Source organism: Natator depressus, chromosome 20 (genome assembly GCF_965152275.1).
Source record: "Natator depressus isolate rNatDep1 chromosome 20, rNatDep2.hap1, whole genome shotgun sequence".
NCBI lineage: Eukaryota > Metazoa > Chordata > Testudines > Cheloniidae > Natator > Natator depressus.
The window spans coordinates 600135-618880 of record NC_134253.1 but is presented as its reverse complement, the minus strand read 5'-3'; the positions used below and the strand labels follow the sequence as shown (position 1 = coordinate 618880).

The window sequence follows — 18746 nt, the reverse complement described above, 5'->3', positions numbered from 1 at the left end:
TTTAGTCTAGGGGCTAGAAAGTCTTGCAACACCCTCCCTGCTCCATCTGGCATTGTATCCTTCCCACAAATTGCTTTCCTCATTCACAAATGTCAAATCTCATAATAGGAGACTGTCTGCACAGCCCCCACCTCCTCCCCTTTTTTTAATTTGTATAAAAGTGTAAAAGCTGTGAGCAGCTGAACCACAGTCTCTCAGATGTTTTTTCTGAGCATTTAAGCCCCCAGAGCAGCCAGTCAGATCATGTCTGTACTGGCAATGCCAGAACCTCTTACAGAGTCAATCAGAATCCCCACGCACAGCTTTGAGAATCTTTGAAATACTTGGCAAAGAGAAGCTCTCACCTGTGTCAATGATGGTTGGCCAAGTTTTCACATCCACAGCAGCAGCTGCCTCTCTGGATTTCAGTAGTCTCATTAAGGTCTGAGTTGTGAGAATGCAGGCAGCTTTGCTGACCTAAAAAAATAACCAACCAATGATTGCTAGAAAGTGAAAGAGAAACACATGTGGCCTTTCAATTCCCATAACTAGTGGAAGCTGTGGGTATGCTTGTGCAATGCACTTTCCCCACCTGTGGGTTGTTTGCTATTCCAAAACACACCACCCTGCTCAGCCAAGACCCCAAATTCAGACTAAAATGCAACGTGGCAAGATCTTTGGACAGGCTGAGTAGGGATGTTATGTCAGGTAGCAACCAGACAGTAGCTCTCCTTCCATACCTACAGAGTCAGCCTAGGCCAGTTACTGTAATTAGTAGGTAATTGGTAGACTGGCACTTGTCTAGTAGTCACTTAAAGGTACAGTGATGCACTAAGGAAGTGTTATTTACTCCTTCTCATAACACAAGAGCTAGGGGTCACCAAATGAAATTAATAGGCAGTGGGTTTAAAAACAAACAATAAGAAGTATTTCTTCACACAATGCACAGTCAACTTGTGGAACTCCTTGCCAGAGGATGTTGTGAAGGCCAAGACTATAACAGAGTTCATAAAAGAATAGATAAGTTCATGGAAGATAGGCTAATAGCCATTGATGGACCTATGTTTGCCAGAACCTGGGAATGGGCAACAGGGAATGGATCACTTGATGGTTACCTATTCTGTTCATTCCCTCTGAAGCACCTGGCACTGGCCACTGTTGGAAGACAGAATACTGGGCTAGATGGAATCATAGAATATCAGGGTTGGAAGGGACCTCAGGTCGTCATCTAGTCCAATCCCCTGCTCAAAGCAGGACCAATCCCCAACTAAATCATCCCAGCCAGGGCTTTGCCTTTGGTCTGATCCAGTATGGGCGTTCTTATGAGTTATTAGGTGGTAACAAGACTGTGGGTCATGTAAGTTAGCCTATTCCTGTTACCATGTATTTTGCAGCAACTTGTGTCACCCATTACAGCCAGAGGAAGCGCTTTGTTATACTGAATTCTCATTTATTAAACCAAAGTTATACAGCTAGAAACAGTTCATTCTGACCCGAGAGGGTGTTCTAATATACTGCAGCCATGAAAGATCGCATAAGAGATTTCATTCTTACTACTCTCCAGATCCAAACATCAGAATAATGGTGCCCCACGGGTGCCAGGCCCATAGGTTGCAGCTTCCCATTACTCACATCTACGATCATTCGCACAGTGGGCAGCGTCGCAGTGAGGTTCTGAGCATGAGGTGGTCGAACGGTCACAGGAATGCAGCCAGCATACAAACAGCCATAGAACGCAGCGATTAGTTCAATGCCTGCAAGAACACAAGAGGCTGTCACACAAGTGCTGACTGATGTCCTTGTGACACTAACCTCTACTCCAGTGGTTCCCAAACCGTGGGCCATGCCCCCTAGGGGGGCACGGAGGAATTTGGGGGGGTGGTGCATGGCAGAGTCGGGGTCAGCCCCCACAGGGGGGTCCAGAAGGGAGTGCCACCCAGCCCACTCTGCCCCCAGCCCAGACACGCCCCCAGTCTCAGCTCCCTCCACCTGCTGCTCTGCCTCCAGGCCACTCCACCTCGAGCCCCAGCTCCTCCCCCATCCCCAGTTCTGCCCCCAGCTCTGCCTTCAGCCCAAGCTCCTCTGCTGAAGCAGCCTTGGCTGTGCAGCAATGGGGGGGTGAAGGGGGGGAGGGGAGAAACGGGGACAGATACTGGTAAGGGGGGGCACGGAATCGCTGATTGGAGCACTGCTCTGCTGAAAGCTGCATCATCTCTGGCATGCTGGATGATGGCATAGTGAGAGGTGAATGTATGTATCGAGGACCAAGTTGCTGCCCTGCAGATTTCTGTTATCTGGGCCAGGAACGCCGCTGATCAGGCCTGAGCCCTCGTGGAGTGTGCCGTAAGAGCCGGGTCTGGTATTTTGGCCAGCCTGTAGCACATATGGATACATGACATGATCCAGGAAGGTATCTTTTGACATGAGACTGGCAGTCCTTTCATCTGGTCTGCCCCCACTACAAACAACTGGTTCGACTTTCTGAATGGCTTAGTGCGCTCAATGTAAAAGGCTAGTGCTGGCTAACATCGAGAGAGCGCAGCCTCTGCTCACGGCTACTGGCATGAAGCTTAGGATTAAAAACAGGCAAGAAAACGTCCTGACTAGTGTGGAAGTGACACACCCTTAGGAAGAAAGGCCGGGTGAGGTCCGAGTTGCACCTTATCCCTGTGGAAAACTGTATAGGTTGGGTTAGAGGTAAGAGCCTTTAACTCAGACACCCTCCTAGCTGATGTAATGGCAACCAGAAAGCCTACCTTCCACGACAGATAGAGAAAGGAGCAAGTTGCCAGCGGTTCAAATGGGGGCCCCCATCAATCTGGAGAGGACCAGGTTAAGGTCCCACGTGGGGACAGGCTGTCTGATCTGGGGATGGAGCTGTTCCAGACCCTTGAGGAACCGACCAACCATAAGGTTGGTGAAGTTGGAGCGTCCAGACGCTCCCGGGTGGAAGGCTGAGATAGTAACGAGGTGTACCTTTATGGAGGACGCTGCCAGGCCTTGCTGTTTCAGGTGTAGAAGGTACTCTAAGAAGTACTAGTAAGAAGGTACTAACACGGCTGCTACTCTGAAACCTCTAAGATGAGAGGTAGAGGTGCCTGGAGAGGGGGTATATGACACTGATCACACCAACAAGTACATCTTTTCCACTTTGCCAGATACGTGGCTCTAGTGGAGGGCTTCCTGCTGCCGAGGAGGACCTCCCTTACCTGTACTGAGCACGGAAGCTCCATGGGGTTCATAGAGTTCATGAGGTAGAGGGACTGCAGGTGGAGGTGATGAAGACGACCATGGTCCTGAGTGATCAGGTCGGAGGAGAGGCAACGTGATCGGGGCATCCACTGACAGTTCCAGGAGCGTGGTGTACCAGTGTTGTCGAGGCCACATTGGTGCCACCAGAATTATCTCTGCCCCATCCCTGCAAACCTTAAGTAGGACCTTGTGCACGAGAGGGACCGGGGAAAGGCGTAGAGCAGGCGGCCTCCCCAGGTAGCAGGAGTGCATCCATGATTGAGTCTGGGCTGTGTCTCTGAAAGGAGCAGAACATTGGACCTTCTGTTGCTCTGGGTGGCAAACGGCTTGAACTGGGAAAACCCCCACCTTGGAAGATGGACCCCTTGTGATTGCGGAAGGACCTGCCGAGACGGTCCGCCAGCATGTTCTGAATTCCTGGTAGACAGGATGCTTCCAGGTGAATGGAGTGGGCTATGAAGAATTCCCCTAGCTGGAGGGCTTCCCAACACAGGGGAGAGGACCGGTCTCCACCCTGCTTGTTGATGTAAAACACGGCCATGGTGTTGTCCGTCAGAACTGCTACGTACTGACCTCGTCGTCGGGCCTGAAAGGTCTGGCATGCTAGTCGCACTGCCCTCAGCTCCTTGATATTGATATGGAGAGAGAGCTCATCCTGCGACCACAAGCCCTGCATTTGGAGGTCTCCCAAATGTGCAACCCCTCCCAGAGTTGACACGTCTATTACCAGTGACAAGGAAGGCTGAGGGCTGCTGAAGAGGACTCCTTCACACACTGTCCGAGGGTCAAGCCACCACTGAAGGGACTCAAGCACCTGCCCTGGCACCGCGATCACTGAATTCAGGCTGTTGCGTCGCGGGCGATGGGCCGAAGCGAGCCTTGCCTGTAGAGGCCTGAGCCTCAGTCTGGCGTGCTAGGTCACGTAAGTGCAGGCTGCCACGTGGCCGAGGAGACTCAGGCATCCCCTAACTGTGGTGCCTGGGTATTGCCGGAGGCCTTGAAGGACATCCATCATGGCTTGGAATTGGGACTCTGGCCAAAGTGGTCTTGCCTGAACAGAATCTAAAACTGCCCCGATTAATTCTGTTCTTTGGGTTGGTACTAAGGTTGACTTGTTCAAGTTGAGAAGGAGACCCAGTCTCTCAAATGTGGATATGACCAACTGGGCTTCAGACTCCACCTGCACCCTGGTGCGGCCCCTGAGCAGCCAGTCATTGAGGTAGGGGTATACCTGCACCTGCCTCCAATGGAGGAAAGCAGCCATGACCAACATGCACTTGATGAACACTTGGGGGGCTATTGAGAGGCCGAATGGAAGGACCGTGAATTGATAATGTTTGTGGTCGAACATGAAGCGTAGGACTCGCCTGTGTGCAGGCCGAATAGCTACATGGAAGTACAAGTCTTTCATGTCGAGGGCGGCGTACCAGTCTCCCGGATCCAGAGAGGGAACAATTGTGCCCAGGGAGACCATGCAGAATTTCAACTTTACCATGAACTTGTTGAGTCCTTGCAGATCTAGAATGGGTCTGAGACCCCCCCCTTGGCTTTGGGGATTAGAAAGTAACAGGAATAGACCCCCTTGCCCAAGGAACCTCCTCCACTGGTCCCATGGCGAGGGGCGCCTGCACCTCCTGGATAAGGAGTTGCTCATGAAACGGTCCATGAAGAGGGACGGGGAAGGGAGGTGGGAGGGAAGACAGGAGCAGAATTGGAGAGAATATCCCACTTCTACAGTACAGAGAACCCAGCAATCCGAAGTTATCTGGGACCAAGCATCGCAGAAGTGGGACAGACAATTCAAGAAAGACGGGGAAGGATCCAGAAGTGAGGCTGGTGCGCTGTCCTCAGGCGCAGCTTCAAAAGGTCTGCTTGGAAAACTGACGATGGTTTAGTCGGGCCCGGGCCCTGGCCCTGCCCAGGCAGGGGACTCAAAGGCTTTCGTCTGCCATTCCTGCCCCTTCTATAAAAGTCCTGCCTCGGCCGAGGAGGATAGGAGCGCTGCTGCTGAGACTTGAAATGTTTGCGTTGGGTTGCTGGGGTGTGCATACCGAAGGACTTCATGGTAGCTGTGGAGTCCTTTAGGCCATGCAGCCGAGAGTCAGTCTGCTCCATAAACAGATCTGCCCCATCAAAAGGCAGGTCCTGCAGGGTCTGTTGAACCTCAGGCGGGAGTCCCAAGGTCTGCAGCCATGAGCTACACCTCATGGCGATGCTGGAGAACAAGATGCGCACCGCTGAGTCCGCAGCGTCCAGTGAGGCCTGTAAAAAGGTCCGTGCCACCGCCTTGCCCTCCTCCACTATCACTCCAAACGCCTCCCTGGACTCTGTTGGCACCAGCTCCTTAAACTTAAGCATCGAGTTCCAGGAGCTGAAGCTGTATCTACTCAGAATTGCCTGCTGGTTGGCAATCCTGAGTTGGAACCCCCCCATGGAATACACTTTGCGCCCAAATATACCTAGACGCTTGGGGTCCTTGCACTCAGCTGCTGGGCTTGTTGTCCCTGCCGCTCCTTTTCATTTACTGCAGCCACCACCAACGAGCAAGGCTGCGGGTGTGTGAAGTGGTATTCGTACCCCTTAGATGGGATGAAATACTTCCCGGCCTCCATCTCTCTCACCACAAAGGGTGTGGAGAGGGTCTGCCAAATGGTCTTAGCATTGGCCTGTATGGTCTTGATGAGGGGTAGAGCCACCCCCAACGGGCCTTCTGGGGCCAGGAAGTCGACCACTGGGTCCTCCGACTCCACCACCTCCTTGGCCCGCAAGCCCATATTTTGCACCACCCTGTGAAGGAGGTCCTGGGGGGCACAGCTGTCTATAGGGAGCGGTCCAGAGACTGAAGTGCCTGCAACCGCCTCGTCCGGGGAGGACGACGAGGAGGCTAATGGGGGAACAGGGTCCTCCTGACCCTCTTGGTCTCCAGTGGACTCCTGTTCTGTCTTTTTGTCAGGGCAAACCACACCTGGATCAGGCTCAGGAGCTGGGGTTGGTTCCAGGGGAGGTAGTGCGACCGGTATGTATTCGGCACCCCTAGGGCTGGGGCGACTGGCTGATGCCTCCGGGACCTGCGGTTCAGAAGTTGCTGGACAGGAACCTTTGGATTGGGCGCCCTGGGCCTTGTGGTATGCCCACGGGGTTCAAAATGGCCACTGCACTGGTTTCAGCCACTGCCCCGGCCATGGCCCTGCCCCCATGTCAGGCCTTCCAAGGCCTGACCAGTGCCGGCCCCACTCTGAGTACGTAGACCCCGTCTCTTGAGTCCAAAGACAGGGACCGGGACCGCAATGGCCAGGACGGTGCCGAACAGAGCTGGATTGGGGAGCAGCGCCGCAAGGTTGGGGAGCGGCGTCACGATTTGGAGTGGTGCCGCAACCAGAATCTGTGCGGTGATGCTGACCGGTGCTGGGAGTGGGACCTGCTGCGCGATGGGGATCGGCGTCAGGATCAGCATCGCCATCAGGAGCAGCGCCGCGACTTCACTGGCGGTGCTGAGGGACGGAGCTTCACCAGTCCAATGGCACTGGACTCGGCGGTCCCCGTTCCAAAGTCTTCAGCCCGGGGTGCACTTCTGTGGGACGCACCCCATTGGCCAGCTCCAAAGGGGTGGGTCTCTGAGTCAAAGATCCACTCCTCCCCTGCTTCCAGTGCCTTCTACCACTGCCACCGGGGCGCTGCGCGCCGATGAGCTCGGTGCTCAGTCTTGCCGTGCTGATGTAGGTTGCAGTCTAAGTGCCGTCTCCATAAGGAACTGCTTGAGGCAAAAGTCTTGCTCCTTTTTTGTTCTGGGATGAAACCCTTTACAAAGGCTGCACTTGTCCGCTTGGTGTGCTTCCCCCAGACACTTTAAGCAAGCGTTGTGGGGGGGTCGCCCGTTGGCATGGGCTTACTGAAGGACTTGAAGGGTTTGAACCCTTGGGATTTAGGTATACCTTGAGTCCCAACAGGGAATGCGGTCGGGGTGAAGGGGAAGACCGCCCAGTTCCAACAGCTATCTCCTGTAACCGAAAACACTAAAACTAAACTTAATGAGGTGTGACAAAGTTCCTGCTCTACCTTGGTGGGTCTTGCGCTTATTGGTGGATTTGCTCACCTTGGAGCTTCACGGCAGCGCTCAGCTTGGCCATTTTTCTGAATTCACAGTCCAGGTTGACTCCTCCTGTGTCTGACCAGGAGTTGGGAGGATTTGGGGGGAATCCGGGCCCGCCCTCTACTCCGGGTTCCAGCCAGGGCCCTGTGGAATGCAGCTGTCTAGAGTGCCTCCTGGAACAGCTACGTGACAGCTACAACTCCCTGGGCTACTTCCCCGTGGCCGCCTCCCAACACCTTCTTTATCCTCACCATAGCACCTTCCTCCTGGTGTCTGATCATGCTTGTACACCTCAGTCCTCCAATAGTCCGTGTTCTCACTCTCAGCTCCTAGTGCCTCTTGCTCCCAACTCCTCACATGCACACCACAAACTGAAGTGAGCTCCTTTTTAAAACCCAGGTGCCCTGATTAGCCTGCCTTAATTGATTCTAGCAGCTTCTTGATTGGCTGCAGGTGTTCTAATCAGCCTGTCACTTAATTGTCTCCAGAAGGTTCCTGATTGTTCTGGAACCTTCCCTGTTAACTTACCCAGGGAAAAGGGACCTACTTAGCCTGGGGCTAATATATCTGCCTTGTATTACTCTCCTATAGCCATCTGGCCTGACCCTGTCACAGAGGCTAGGAATAACTGTGAACTAAACTAAACTGAAAGCTAGGGAAAACAAGGAGAGCTTGCTAAACAAGTCACCGCAGTTCCAATGATTGTCACTGGCGGTAAGAAGGAACTGAGGAGGCCCCACATTGGGTCGGCAGGGTCATATATTGAGAGCCATGAAGGCGCCACTCCATGGGTGCTGCTAGGGACGACTGAAAGACAGCCACCTCTGTGGTGGAGAGTAGCCACCAAATGGTGTGCAGAACATTCTCACAGGAGCAAGGCCTCAATATGTCCACACAGAACAGAGAGGACCCAGAAGTCCCTGGGAGTACGGACAACCCCCGTTTTCTCCATTAGATCCAATGTGGCCACAAAAGAATTTTCAAATAAAACTTGGAGAGTATCAGTGGGATCTTTGATGTCCACAGGCACAAGACTTGAGCTTCTAAGATTTCATCTGAAAGGCCAAGACACAGTAAGATACACAGAACTCAGTGCATCTGTCGGAATGAAGTCAAACTGAGTCAGCCTTTCCAGGATTCAATACAGCCTAAGGATGCCAAGCCTGATGCTGAGGCCCCTAATGCACCCCAGTCCCTATGAAACATAACTACTTGGTGTTAAAACCAGATCAGTTACATGGTCGACTCCGGGTATCACCATTCCACAATGAAAGCAGCATCCGCACTGGGAGTCTTACAAGTTTTGAAAGTTGGATTAATGGGTTGTTGTGCATTTTCCCAGTATGGATTCTGGCCCGCACCAACATGACCTTACCAGGAGGATAGAGTAGCACCACATTGTCTCCTGCATTCAGATGTCCCTTGTCATACAGAACTGATGCAATTCTCTCTGCTCTCCTGTGCAACTGGAGGCATGTGGCTGTGCACACAGGAGTTCCCTTGAAAGGAGAGAGAAATATACTGAATAAGAGCTGGAACAGCACAAGTCAGCTGCACAAAGGGCAGCACAGACGGAAGTTTATACAGTCTGAGTCAATCCATACCCATTAGCTACCATGGATAGGCTGTGGGTGCCTGATGGGCCATTTATCCAGTGTTTAATGTCACTGAAATGCATTGAACTGATCCTACTCCTAGGAAATGTCACTTATCAGGGACTTGATTCAGCAGGGTTCTCCTGCACCTACTGTGCTATGCAGCTCCCTGACAACACACACACAAACTGAACTTCTAAGGTGGTGCAAGGGCTGATGGGACCTGCAGTCTCCAGGCGGTTTTAAAGCAAAGTGCAGCAATTGTTAAAGAATGAGCAGTATCTTCTAACGTCTTCAGGTGAAAAAGGCTTCCAGTTTTGAAGAGTTAAACTTTAAAATTAACCCAAAGCCTTAGGTTGCATATTAAGGTTTTATACACTTCACCTTGGAGACCTCAACTCACTCTCTCTCACACACACACACACACACACACAGAGTGTGTGCGCACACGCGCACTGGGAATTATGTGAAGGAGCATGAGCCAGGAAAGTTTATAGAAACATCCTTCTGATTGTAGAGCTTCTAGTCCCACTTCAGGCAGCAGACTCAAATCCCTGCCCCTTACACAGGGGCAGAAAAGGGAGTGATTTCTGCAGCATATATGCAGGGAGGAGGAAGCGGGGAAAAGAAGAGACCAAGAATTTGGCATGGCTCCTGAATGATCCTCTGAAAAAAGTTCTTTAAAACATAGGCGGAGCAGCACCTTGACTCTGGTCGTTTAATGGTGGCACATTTATGATGCTAAACCATACGAAGAGATGATGCTGTGAAGTTAATGAAAACTTTCCACATCAATGTCACGTCACCTCTGTAGTTACAGTGGCCATGACGACACTTCCATCCTGATGACCAAGATGCACCCCCTCACCTGAGACCCAACCCAGCCTTAGACTGTGGCAAGCTCCAGTTACGGCTGTAGAGGTCCCAAGACTGAATGGAGGACACCAAAGTGTGGATCATAGCCTCTGCCAAACCAGAGGCACGATAATCTGAGCCCAACAAAAGAACAAAACAAAACATACTAATCCGTACCTTGGCGTTTAGCAGAAGGAAGAGCATGTGATCAGGGGTTGCTTGAGCTCTCCACTGTAACACCTCCGTCAGGAACTGGTGCTGCAACGAGAGGCAGTAGTGAGTGCCAGCACAAGCGTGCCAAAGAGGACAATTTCACATCACTCCTCCATGTTTTATTCAACTGGGTGTGAAATGCTTTCCCACATGCTGGCCACAATAACCATCTGGCTGTAGGGATTTACCTTTCTAACCAAATCGTTGTCTTCTATTTGTCCAAGGTCCCTCCCAGCAGCCTGAGCAATGCGCTTCCCAGCAACCAGGTTCCCCACCATCACAGAGGCAGGGCCAACACCTGTTGGCAAAGAATAGCCACATAGCCTTGTCAAAGGATGGAAACATTCAGAAACACTGGATATATTTTACAGTCTGCCGGATGCAGTGCAGGCTAATGGTTAAAGCAGGGAAAAGACATCAGAGCTCCTACCTCTGGCAATGACTCAATGCATGACCTTGGGCAAGTCACTTCACCCTGGGACAGACTCATTTTCTCCTGCCTGAGAGTTGGAGCTAACAAAACTACTGCCACCCCACAGGTTTCCCCCATGGGGAGATGCCAAATGACTTCATTATGGAGTCAAACTGCTGGGGAAGGAGGAATGCAGAAACTGGAAACATCTTAGTGAGTCACGTGCATTTTAGACTATAATAGGGCTGCATAATTGGGGTTAAAATGAAAGGGCATGGACTACCTTGCTTTATGTGACCCTGTGAGACAGGCTAAGTGCTGCACCAACAGCCCAGAATTACAGCATATAACCTGACCTACAAGGAGGTGATGCTAGCCTTAGCCTCCTGTAGAGCATGTGGTGTGCACTCAAGTGGAATGAGGATGAGTGAGCGGAGTGGAAGGCTGTCCCCCAAGACCAGCCTCCTCTGGAAGCATGGCAGCCACAAGGGTGGTTGAAGAGAACCCTGGAAGTGCAGAAGGGATTTCTTGCTGGGCTACCAGTCTCTGCTTCAGAGGCCTCCTGCTCATCAGGGCAGTGAGCCTTACCTAGGGTGGGGTTTGAAATGAGTTCCTGACAAACTGATACCCTACCAGGCCTGCCATTGGTGCAAGAGTCTCACTGCAAACCCCAGCAGCTAATACACATCTTAGCAAGGGGAACACAAGTGAAGCCATTAGCCTAATTTTCTAGGCCTGAGGCAAAAAGGTTCCGAGTCTACCCCTTGCATTCAAGCACTTGCCAGCATTCGCCAGGAGAGAAACACTCCGAGTTACCTGGTTGTTTCTGCCTGGGTTTTGGCAAGTTGGTCACACATGTGTGCGGGCACATGAGGATGTTACACGGGTGCAGCGAGCCCTCCAAAAAGTGCTGTTTGGTTTGAGAGATATGGATCCCTCCGAGAGGAGTTTTTGGCAAAGTGTTGGCTGGTACCAGAGCAAGACAATATACGCCCACTTGGTGAATGCTGTCAATTGCCTAGAGACAGAAAAGAAGAAGTTGCTCAACTGGGCAGAAGCTAGTATTATTGGGTGTCCTGACAAATTCCAGGAGCTTTTCCTGTATTTGTAAGCTCATTAGCTGCAGTGACCATCACTTTGTTCTGTATTTGTACAGTGCTTGGCACAAAGGGGTTCTGGGCCATGACTAGGAATCCTAGCATCTACTGCAATACATACAAACAACATCTTGTTTGTAAAAAACAAATCAGAACACAAAACGTCACTCACTTATGGGCCATAAGCAAATGCCAGGCAAGGGCAGTACACAGCTGTTCAGAGCAGCAGCGTTGGCTGCTTGCCTGATTTACCAAGTACCTGTAAAATGGATGTTTGAAAGAAGTCTTCTTGCTGCCCCTCAGAGCTTTAAAGACCAATTCCTGGCTACCTGGAGGGAGTCGCTGCCCTCTGCCTTCAGCAACACACCCTGAAGGCAAGTACTATAGCTGTAGTGTAAATAGCCCATGGAGAGAGTGGCAGAATGGAGCAGGCAACAGGCTAATATCTGGGTGCCTTCCCTGGTCCCAAAACCAACAAGGCAGGAAGAGCACACTACCTTAGCCAGACTATAAACATGGGCACTGTGGAATACTAGGAAATGAGTAAGAGCCTGTTAGTGTCTCCTCCTTTACAATCCATCCCAACCACAGCACCAACTTTTGGTCATGAATGACTCAAATCTCAATCTGTCGAAAGCTGGTGACTCATCTGTTTCTAGTGAGTTTAGGGTTTATTTTGCAGACTCTTCAGCCCTGGAATTAACTATCAGCCTCTGCCTCTCACCAGTATTCACACATTTTAACATATTACTCAGATCAGTGTATGTTCTCCCATCAGTGAATATAGTTAACATCCTGTAATTACTCTCTCACAAGCAAAAACTCCAAAACCAGGATTTGCCACTCATCCTGCACACACCATTTTCTTAAGACCCAACTGTTTTGGATGTTTTACCTATTTTCAGTTATCAAATGGTTCCCAACACCTTACCGCTGCAATTGCTTCTCAGCTGATAACAAGTGCATCTTTAAAGAAGAATTGTTCTTAGAGCACCAGCATGATCTATGGGGCTAGGAGCCATAGACCCCCGAGTTCTAATCCAGGTTCTGCTTTGGGGCACTGAGAAGGCAGTTTCACTTTTCTGTGCCTTGCCTGTGTAACGAAGGTAATGCTGATCTACCTCATTAAGGATTGCATTAGTTTGAGCCTCTGCTGCCTTTCCAGGACCTCCAAGACACACGGTCAGCACAGCCAATGCACATTACACACCCAACTTGCCATCTTCTGCCAAGAGGAATCATGATGATGGCCAGAAAGTGGCATCCGTCTGAGGCACGCTAATATCATCTGAGTTGTCCACGTGCTGAAGGGGGGTGGGGGAAGGGAGGAGATGTGCACACACAAGCCCAAATCTCTCACCCAGGTAGCTGGGCTCTTACCTGCAGCACTCGGCTCATCCACTGAAAACTGTCCTCTTCAGAAGCATCTGGCCGCTGCTCTGCCACCACCACGATCCTCTCATCGTAAAATACAGAGACTGAAAACACAGCAATCCTGAGGGAAAGAGAATGTGGATCGGTAAGAATTACCATCCCACTTCCCTGGGAACACTGAAGTCCTGGAGATCCAAGGAAAGAGACTGACACTATGCACTAGCTAGGGAACAACTTCAAAGCTTCAGGGGCAGGGGAGAAAGGAGACTGAAGTTGAAACCACAGCAAACAGGGAAGGTAAAGATCATATTGGCCAGGTAAGTGAGTACTCCCACTCCGCAGAGAAGCTTCCTACATGCACACCAGCACTCTATTCTCCTGCTCCAGCCATCATGTTCCCATTTCAGCCTCTGCTAAATGTTAAACATGCCAGGATAGAGAAGGGTAAAATTTTCCAAAGCACTTAAGTGAACTAGCAGCCTAACTCCCATTGGCCATTACTGGGATGCGACATCCTTTTGAAAACTATCCACAGCAAATATTAAATAAAATCCAAGATCTCTGGGAAGGAGATACAAACCAACTGGTTGCAGGCCATGAGCCAACCACTAACTATTGGGGATCTGGAGGAAACATTCCCTAGGGGCTGTTATCCCAGAACTCCCCACTGCAGGGTTTCTTGCACCTCCCTCTGAAGTAGCTTGTGCTGAAACATTGTCAGAGAAAGGATACTGAATTAGACAGACCCCAGGCCTGATCCAATGTTGCCACTGCTATGGAGACTGAACAGTCAAGGAAACATTTTCTATGACTGAGGTCAAAAAAGTAACCCATTTAAGAAAAACCAGGCAGCACAGAACATAACCACCCTGTCATGTTTTATTAAGAGACACAGACAAAGCCTGAAAAAAGAGCCGGGTTTCATCACCACTAACCTTCCTCTGTAGACTGTCTTTATTGATTCAACTGCTAATCCGGTTGCAACGATGTCATCAGCATTGTGTCTGCGCCCACTAACTGTCAGCAAGCCATCCATTTTTCCAACCACAAACACCAAGCTACCCTGAAAGGTAAAGGACACAGATACTCAGATGCCTTTGCTAGTTCATGCATCTTTAGTGATTGCTTTTGTGCACTGTTAGCTCAAACGCATTTGTTATAAATAGATTTAACAGCACTTTCTTTTTAGACTGGCTTCTATGAAAGAGAATTTGGATAAAATCATCTACATTATTCTAAAACTGCACAAGTGTGAATCAATTATAGAGCCCAAACATTATAGCACTTTTGTGCTAGAATTGGGAAACTACGTTTTGTCTGGTTTAACTTATGAAGAACTATGGGCTGATTTCTATCTTGCAAGATGACAACATATTACATTTTGAAATATTTTTTATAAACAGACAGACAATCATGTCACAGGTATTTACACTATATTTTGAAATTCCCTCTTGAATAGTGTGGGCATGGCCAAAATCGGAGCCATGAAGTTGAGTGATACAACTATGGGATTGTGAAAAACTTGAAAGAACTTTGCCTGCTCCGGCTCAGTAAAGCTCAGTGTTTTGGCACACAACACCTACAGTGAGGTTGCTTTAGGGTAATGTATTGGAAAAACAAGTTACTACTGGGGCAAGCAATCTCAGTCCCCTGCCCCAACAGTCACAGCAAGTTAACAGTTTGCTTTGGTCATCAACTGCTTTTCTTTTTGGCATTTCAAGCCATTAGTTTTAACATCAAGATAAAACCATCAATCCAAGCACAAAAGCTATATGACGTACAGGTCCAACAAACCCCAGCAAGCCTGAGCGGACGAATGGCAGGTCGCCCACTGGAGAACCAGCCGAGTTGACAGGAATAACCTGAAACAGAAGACAGGCTACTGAGGGAGTTGATTCTCTCATCCTGGGATATACACCCCCCCTCCCACATCAGCGTGCTGCAGCAAGAGTCACACTAGATGCAAATGAATTTTGAGAAATAAATCCTCTCCTGCTACTGGGTTTTCCTCTGGAAAGTCTCAAATGACCAGCTATAGCATGGTGTCCCCCAGAGTGAACTTCACTTACTGAATCCTACCTCTGACATTAACTGGGATAGAAAAATCACTATGCTGCCAGAAGCCCGGATAAAACACCGATTTCTCTCTGACATGCAGATGAGGACTCTATTTGCAAACTATCTGATACCATGAACTGGAGTAGAGCAAACACTGGACGTCTGATGCTCCCATTTTTGCAGGAAGCTAGTACATTTATCTGCAATAGAAGCTCTTACTGTTGTCATTGTTGCTGCATGGCGGGAAATCTTAGCAAAAAAGGGGTGCAGGTGATTTCTAATTGTAACAAGCCTTCTAGGGAAAGTTTTCCCCATATATAAAGCCCAAATATTAACACTATTAGTTGTTATAGAAATCAAAAGCCTCCGCAGGAAAATCAATTCCACACTGAAGGCAGTAGGTGAAAGCCAGCGACACAAGAGAAGGCAAAAATCTACCATATGATACAGACCTCAAACGTGTTCTTTGTCACCCCAGCCAGCCCATAATACATCATCCCTCCTGTTTTGGAGCTGACACAGATTTCACCAATCTCATCTGTTTTACAGAGCTGAGGAGATCCATCAGGTTTCACAATGCACATCATTCCTAGAGCAAAGCACACACTGTTACACAACTTAGCAAGCAGTGCTCAGGGGCCTTTTTTTTTAAAACCACCTGACACATTTAAGCGTGAAGAATGGTTAACTTTTTATTAAGTAGCGGCAAGCAGGAAAAAGTTGTGAATCCTGGAGCTGAACATGCATGGACATTTCATCAGGGTACTGCTCCTTAAATTAAAGGCTTCACTACCAACCTGTGTGCCATGTGGATCAGCTTCAAAGTTTGCATTGCCATAGAGCATAACACAAAGGAATATGCTACTGAATTTGCCTGAGCCCCGGGCAATAACTTACTTTTAAAGATCAGGACTTCCACAGGGACAGGACTTCCATGCAAGCATCTTACAATACTTTACAAACACTAGACCCTCCAACCCCCTGCGAAGGAGCGAAGTATTCTGTCCATTTCACAGATGGGTAAGATGAAGTGAGGAAAAACTAAGCAGCTGTCCCAGCAACTCACAAGTCAGCAGCAGAGGCAACAACAGAAGCCAAGGCTGAGATTTTCAGAGCTGTCTTGGGGATCTCAATGCCCAGTTGCCGTTTGTTTTAAATGAGCATTGCATGTCCAGAACCCATTAGGTGGTTTGAAAGTCTCAGCCCCAGAGGTTCACTCTCAGCCCCAGCTCCAACTGCTACATCCATGCCATCTGCCAAAGGGTGTTTATGGAAATACAAGGCCCTGTGCACGCTCACCTCCCGGCATCACATGGCCAACATCCTGTACCGTGAGAGCAGAGTTTTTGTCTTCAGTGTTTACGCGAATGACACCGTAACTTAGCCCATTCATGGACAGGATGGCTCTTCCGGGCAAGGGTGCCCCAGGGACACCAGGCCTTGAAGGAAACAAACCAACATGCTGAAACATCAGTAAACACATGACATCATTAAGCCTTGACAGGGAACACATACGCACAGTGACATAAGGATGCTTTTCTGGGTTCTTCTATGTATCATTTTGCGACATATACTGAAATCCCATTTCACAACTGAATTAATTTGGGGAAGAGTAAGGGATACCAGCTGAGAGAGCCATGCTGATAAGTGAGTTGGAAAAGCTTAGTCCTAGGCCAGTACAAGCACTGGGAAAACGATCCAAAAGCCCTGTGGAGCAGCTCTTCCATCTGGCCTTCAAGGTAATCTATTGTAGGGGCCACCTCCTGGGCTGGCTGATTCTTGCTTTGTTTACTGCAGGAAGGGGCAATGGACAGGAACAGAGTATGAGAATGATTTCTTTCCCCAAAACAACGTGAGACGCTATTGCAGAGAAGCGCAGCCCCACACCAGCAACTGCTGGCAAAAGTGAGAAAATAAATGCCTGCTTCTCCCAGGAGCTGCTCTGCTACTGGCTTTTAACTACTAGACAAAGAAGCGCAAAGACTCATAGCTTTGAGAGAAAACTCTTCAAGGCCCTGATTCAACCAAGCACTACAGTTCGTGTGTCACTATGAGCGTGTAAGAAGCCCCACTGGATGCACGTGAACAAACATTAGCTGGGATCACCTAATATAGCACAATTCACAACACAAGGAAACACACTGCTATTATTTAAAGGGACACTGGCAGGTCTTATATGACCCAAATATTTAGGCTGAATAAAGTAAAAGCTAGGACCAAAAGAAACATCTCCATGACTTGTCTTTTTTTTTTTTTAATTTATTCCAGTGGGAATACTTAAACAAAAACAAAAAAAACCCTCAAACATTCCTCCAGCTCAAGCTCTGCAAGGGCCTGAAAGTGAAACTAAAAACTGTCAACAAATGGAAACAGACTATTCCTTATTTCCTGCCCTCAGCTGAAAATGCAAAGAGTAAACAAACAGTAAAAAGTTCAAATTTATCTCAGTTTCAGTAGTCTCAGGAATTACTTATAATATAGGAAAGGAAATGATTTAAACATATCTTTAACATGTCCCTTTAATATGGACATAGGTTAGCAGGATGCAATGCACCGCAGTACCTCCGTATTGCTACAGTCATGGCTTCTGGAGATGTGGCACATGGACAAATTGCCTCAGGTTTAAGCCCATGGCTCTGAAACAAGCTCAGGAAAGCATCGCATGAGGAAACAGACCCTGGAAGATAAGACAACATTTTAAACAGTTTTTGAAATTGAAAAAAAAATATGCTTAGAAATTACCTGGAAGTAAGTAGTACATTTTTATTTAGGGATCTTGTGAATTGCAATCTCATTTCTAACTAAGGGCACATTTTTCAAAAGTAACTTAGGCACTAAGGAGCCTAAGTGAGTCACTGAAAGTCAATGGAACTTGGAGTTCTAAGTCATTAAAGTAGAATTTTTAAAAGGCCTAAGTAGACTTCAGTCACCTATAACAGTAATAATACACCAGTACGTCTTTCTCAGAGCAGCCACTATTTCATTATAATGTTGTACTGTATTTCTGTAATCCTGGACATCCCTAAAAAAGTTTTTTTGGGGAAGTATTGTACAAAAGATTATGTACAAGACAACAAATACTACTATTCGGGAAAGCCTCAGAATGGAGGCTGTGATTTAAGGGGCTCAACTGCTGCATGGGTAAAAAAAAGACGGCAAGTTTCCATCTACGTTCTTTTAAACAACTTCCAGGTTTGCTTTTTTGAAAGCTAATGCATTTATGCACCTAACCCTACCGTAAGGGGATCAGTTTTGGTACAGAACTGACCAAATCAGAAAGATACTTCACACTTCAAACTAACGCCTTGCTGGCTAAGGCCCAAACAATCTTCCTCCCAGCCTGTTCCAGAGTTTGTACATATAGAGACACTCAGGGATGACAAACATCTTCCCCGTCTCCCCCATACTAACGCACGTCCACTGGCTCCATTTCCTTCCACCGCACAAATCCAAAACAGCCCTAATTGTATTCAAATCTCACTCCTCCAGTCAGTGCCATCTGGACAGACATTCATTAAGCCCCATAATCACCAGCATGCCATGAAGATCTGTTGCTCATTTCTTTCAACACCATTTAAAAAACCCACATCCCCTGTGTGCAATTTAGAACCACTCACACCCCCACCTACATTGCCAGCTAATGTGCCTATTCCTGTTCTCTTGCCTACTAGACAAATCACTGCACTAACCTTTTAATCTTTTTCTGCCAGAATACTCTATATTACATACCAGAGCATCCAGCTGTCCCTGCTGCCTGGCCAAGTCCTCTGTTCCTATCACCTCTTGCAATACCATCCTTAAGATTCACACTTGAAGGGACA

At 48.7% G+C, this 18746-nt stretch overlaps 1 protein-coding gene across 3 annotated transcripts in view; it reads right to left on the bottom strand.

Moving 5' to 3' along the window:
* DIP2B (disco interacting protein 2 homolog B) overlaps window positions 1–18746 on the bottom strand; it is a 124535-nt gene that overhangs the window by 9610 nt on the left and 96179 nt on the right. For all 3 annotated transcript variants that reach the window (XM_074935782.1, XM_074935783.1, XM_074935784.1), the window contains 12 exons: window positions 17488–17602; window positions 16225–16364; window positions 15378–15514; window positions 14649–14729; window positions 13803–13930; window positions 12874–12988; window positions 11213–11414; window positions 10173–10282; window positions 9949–10029; window positions 8697–8820; window positions 1612–1733; window positions 345–456 (listed from right to left, as the gene is read on the bottom strand). In XM_074935782.1, the coding sequence (XP_074791883.1) occupies window positions 345–456; window positions 1612–1733; window positions 8697–8820; window positions 9949–10029; window positions 10173–10282; window positions 11213–11414; window positions 12874–12988; window positions 13803–13930; window positions 14649–14729; window positions 15378–15514; window positions 16225–16364; window positions 17488–17602 (1467 nt within the window). The remainder of the gene's footprint in view (window positions 1–344; window positions 457–1611; window positions 1734–8696; window positions 8821–9948; window positions 10030–10172; window positions 10283–11212; window positions 11415–12873; window positions 12989–13802; window positions 13931–14648; window positions 14730–15377; window positions 15515–16224; window positions 16365–17487; window positions 17603–18746) is intronic.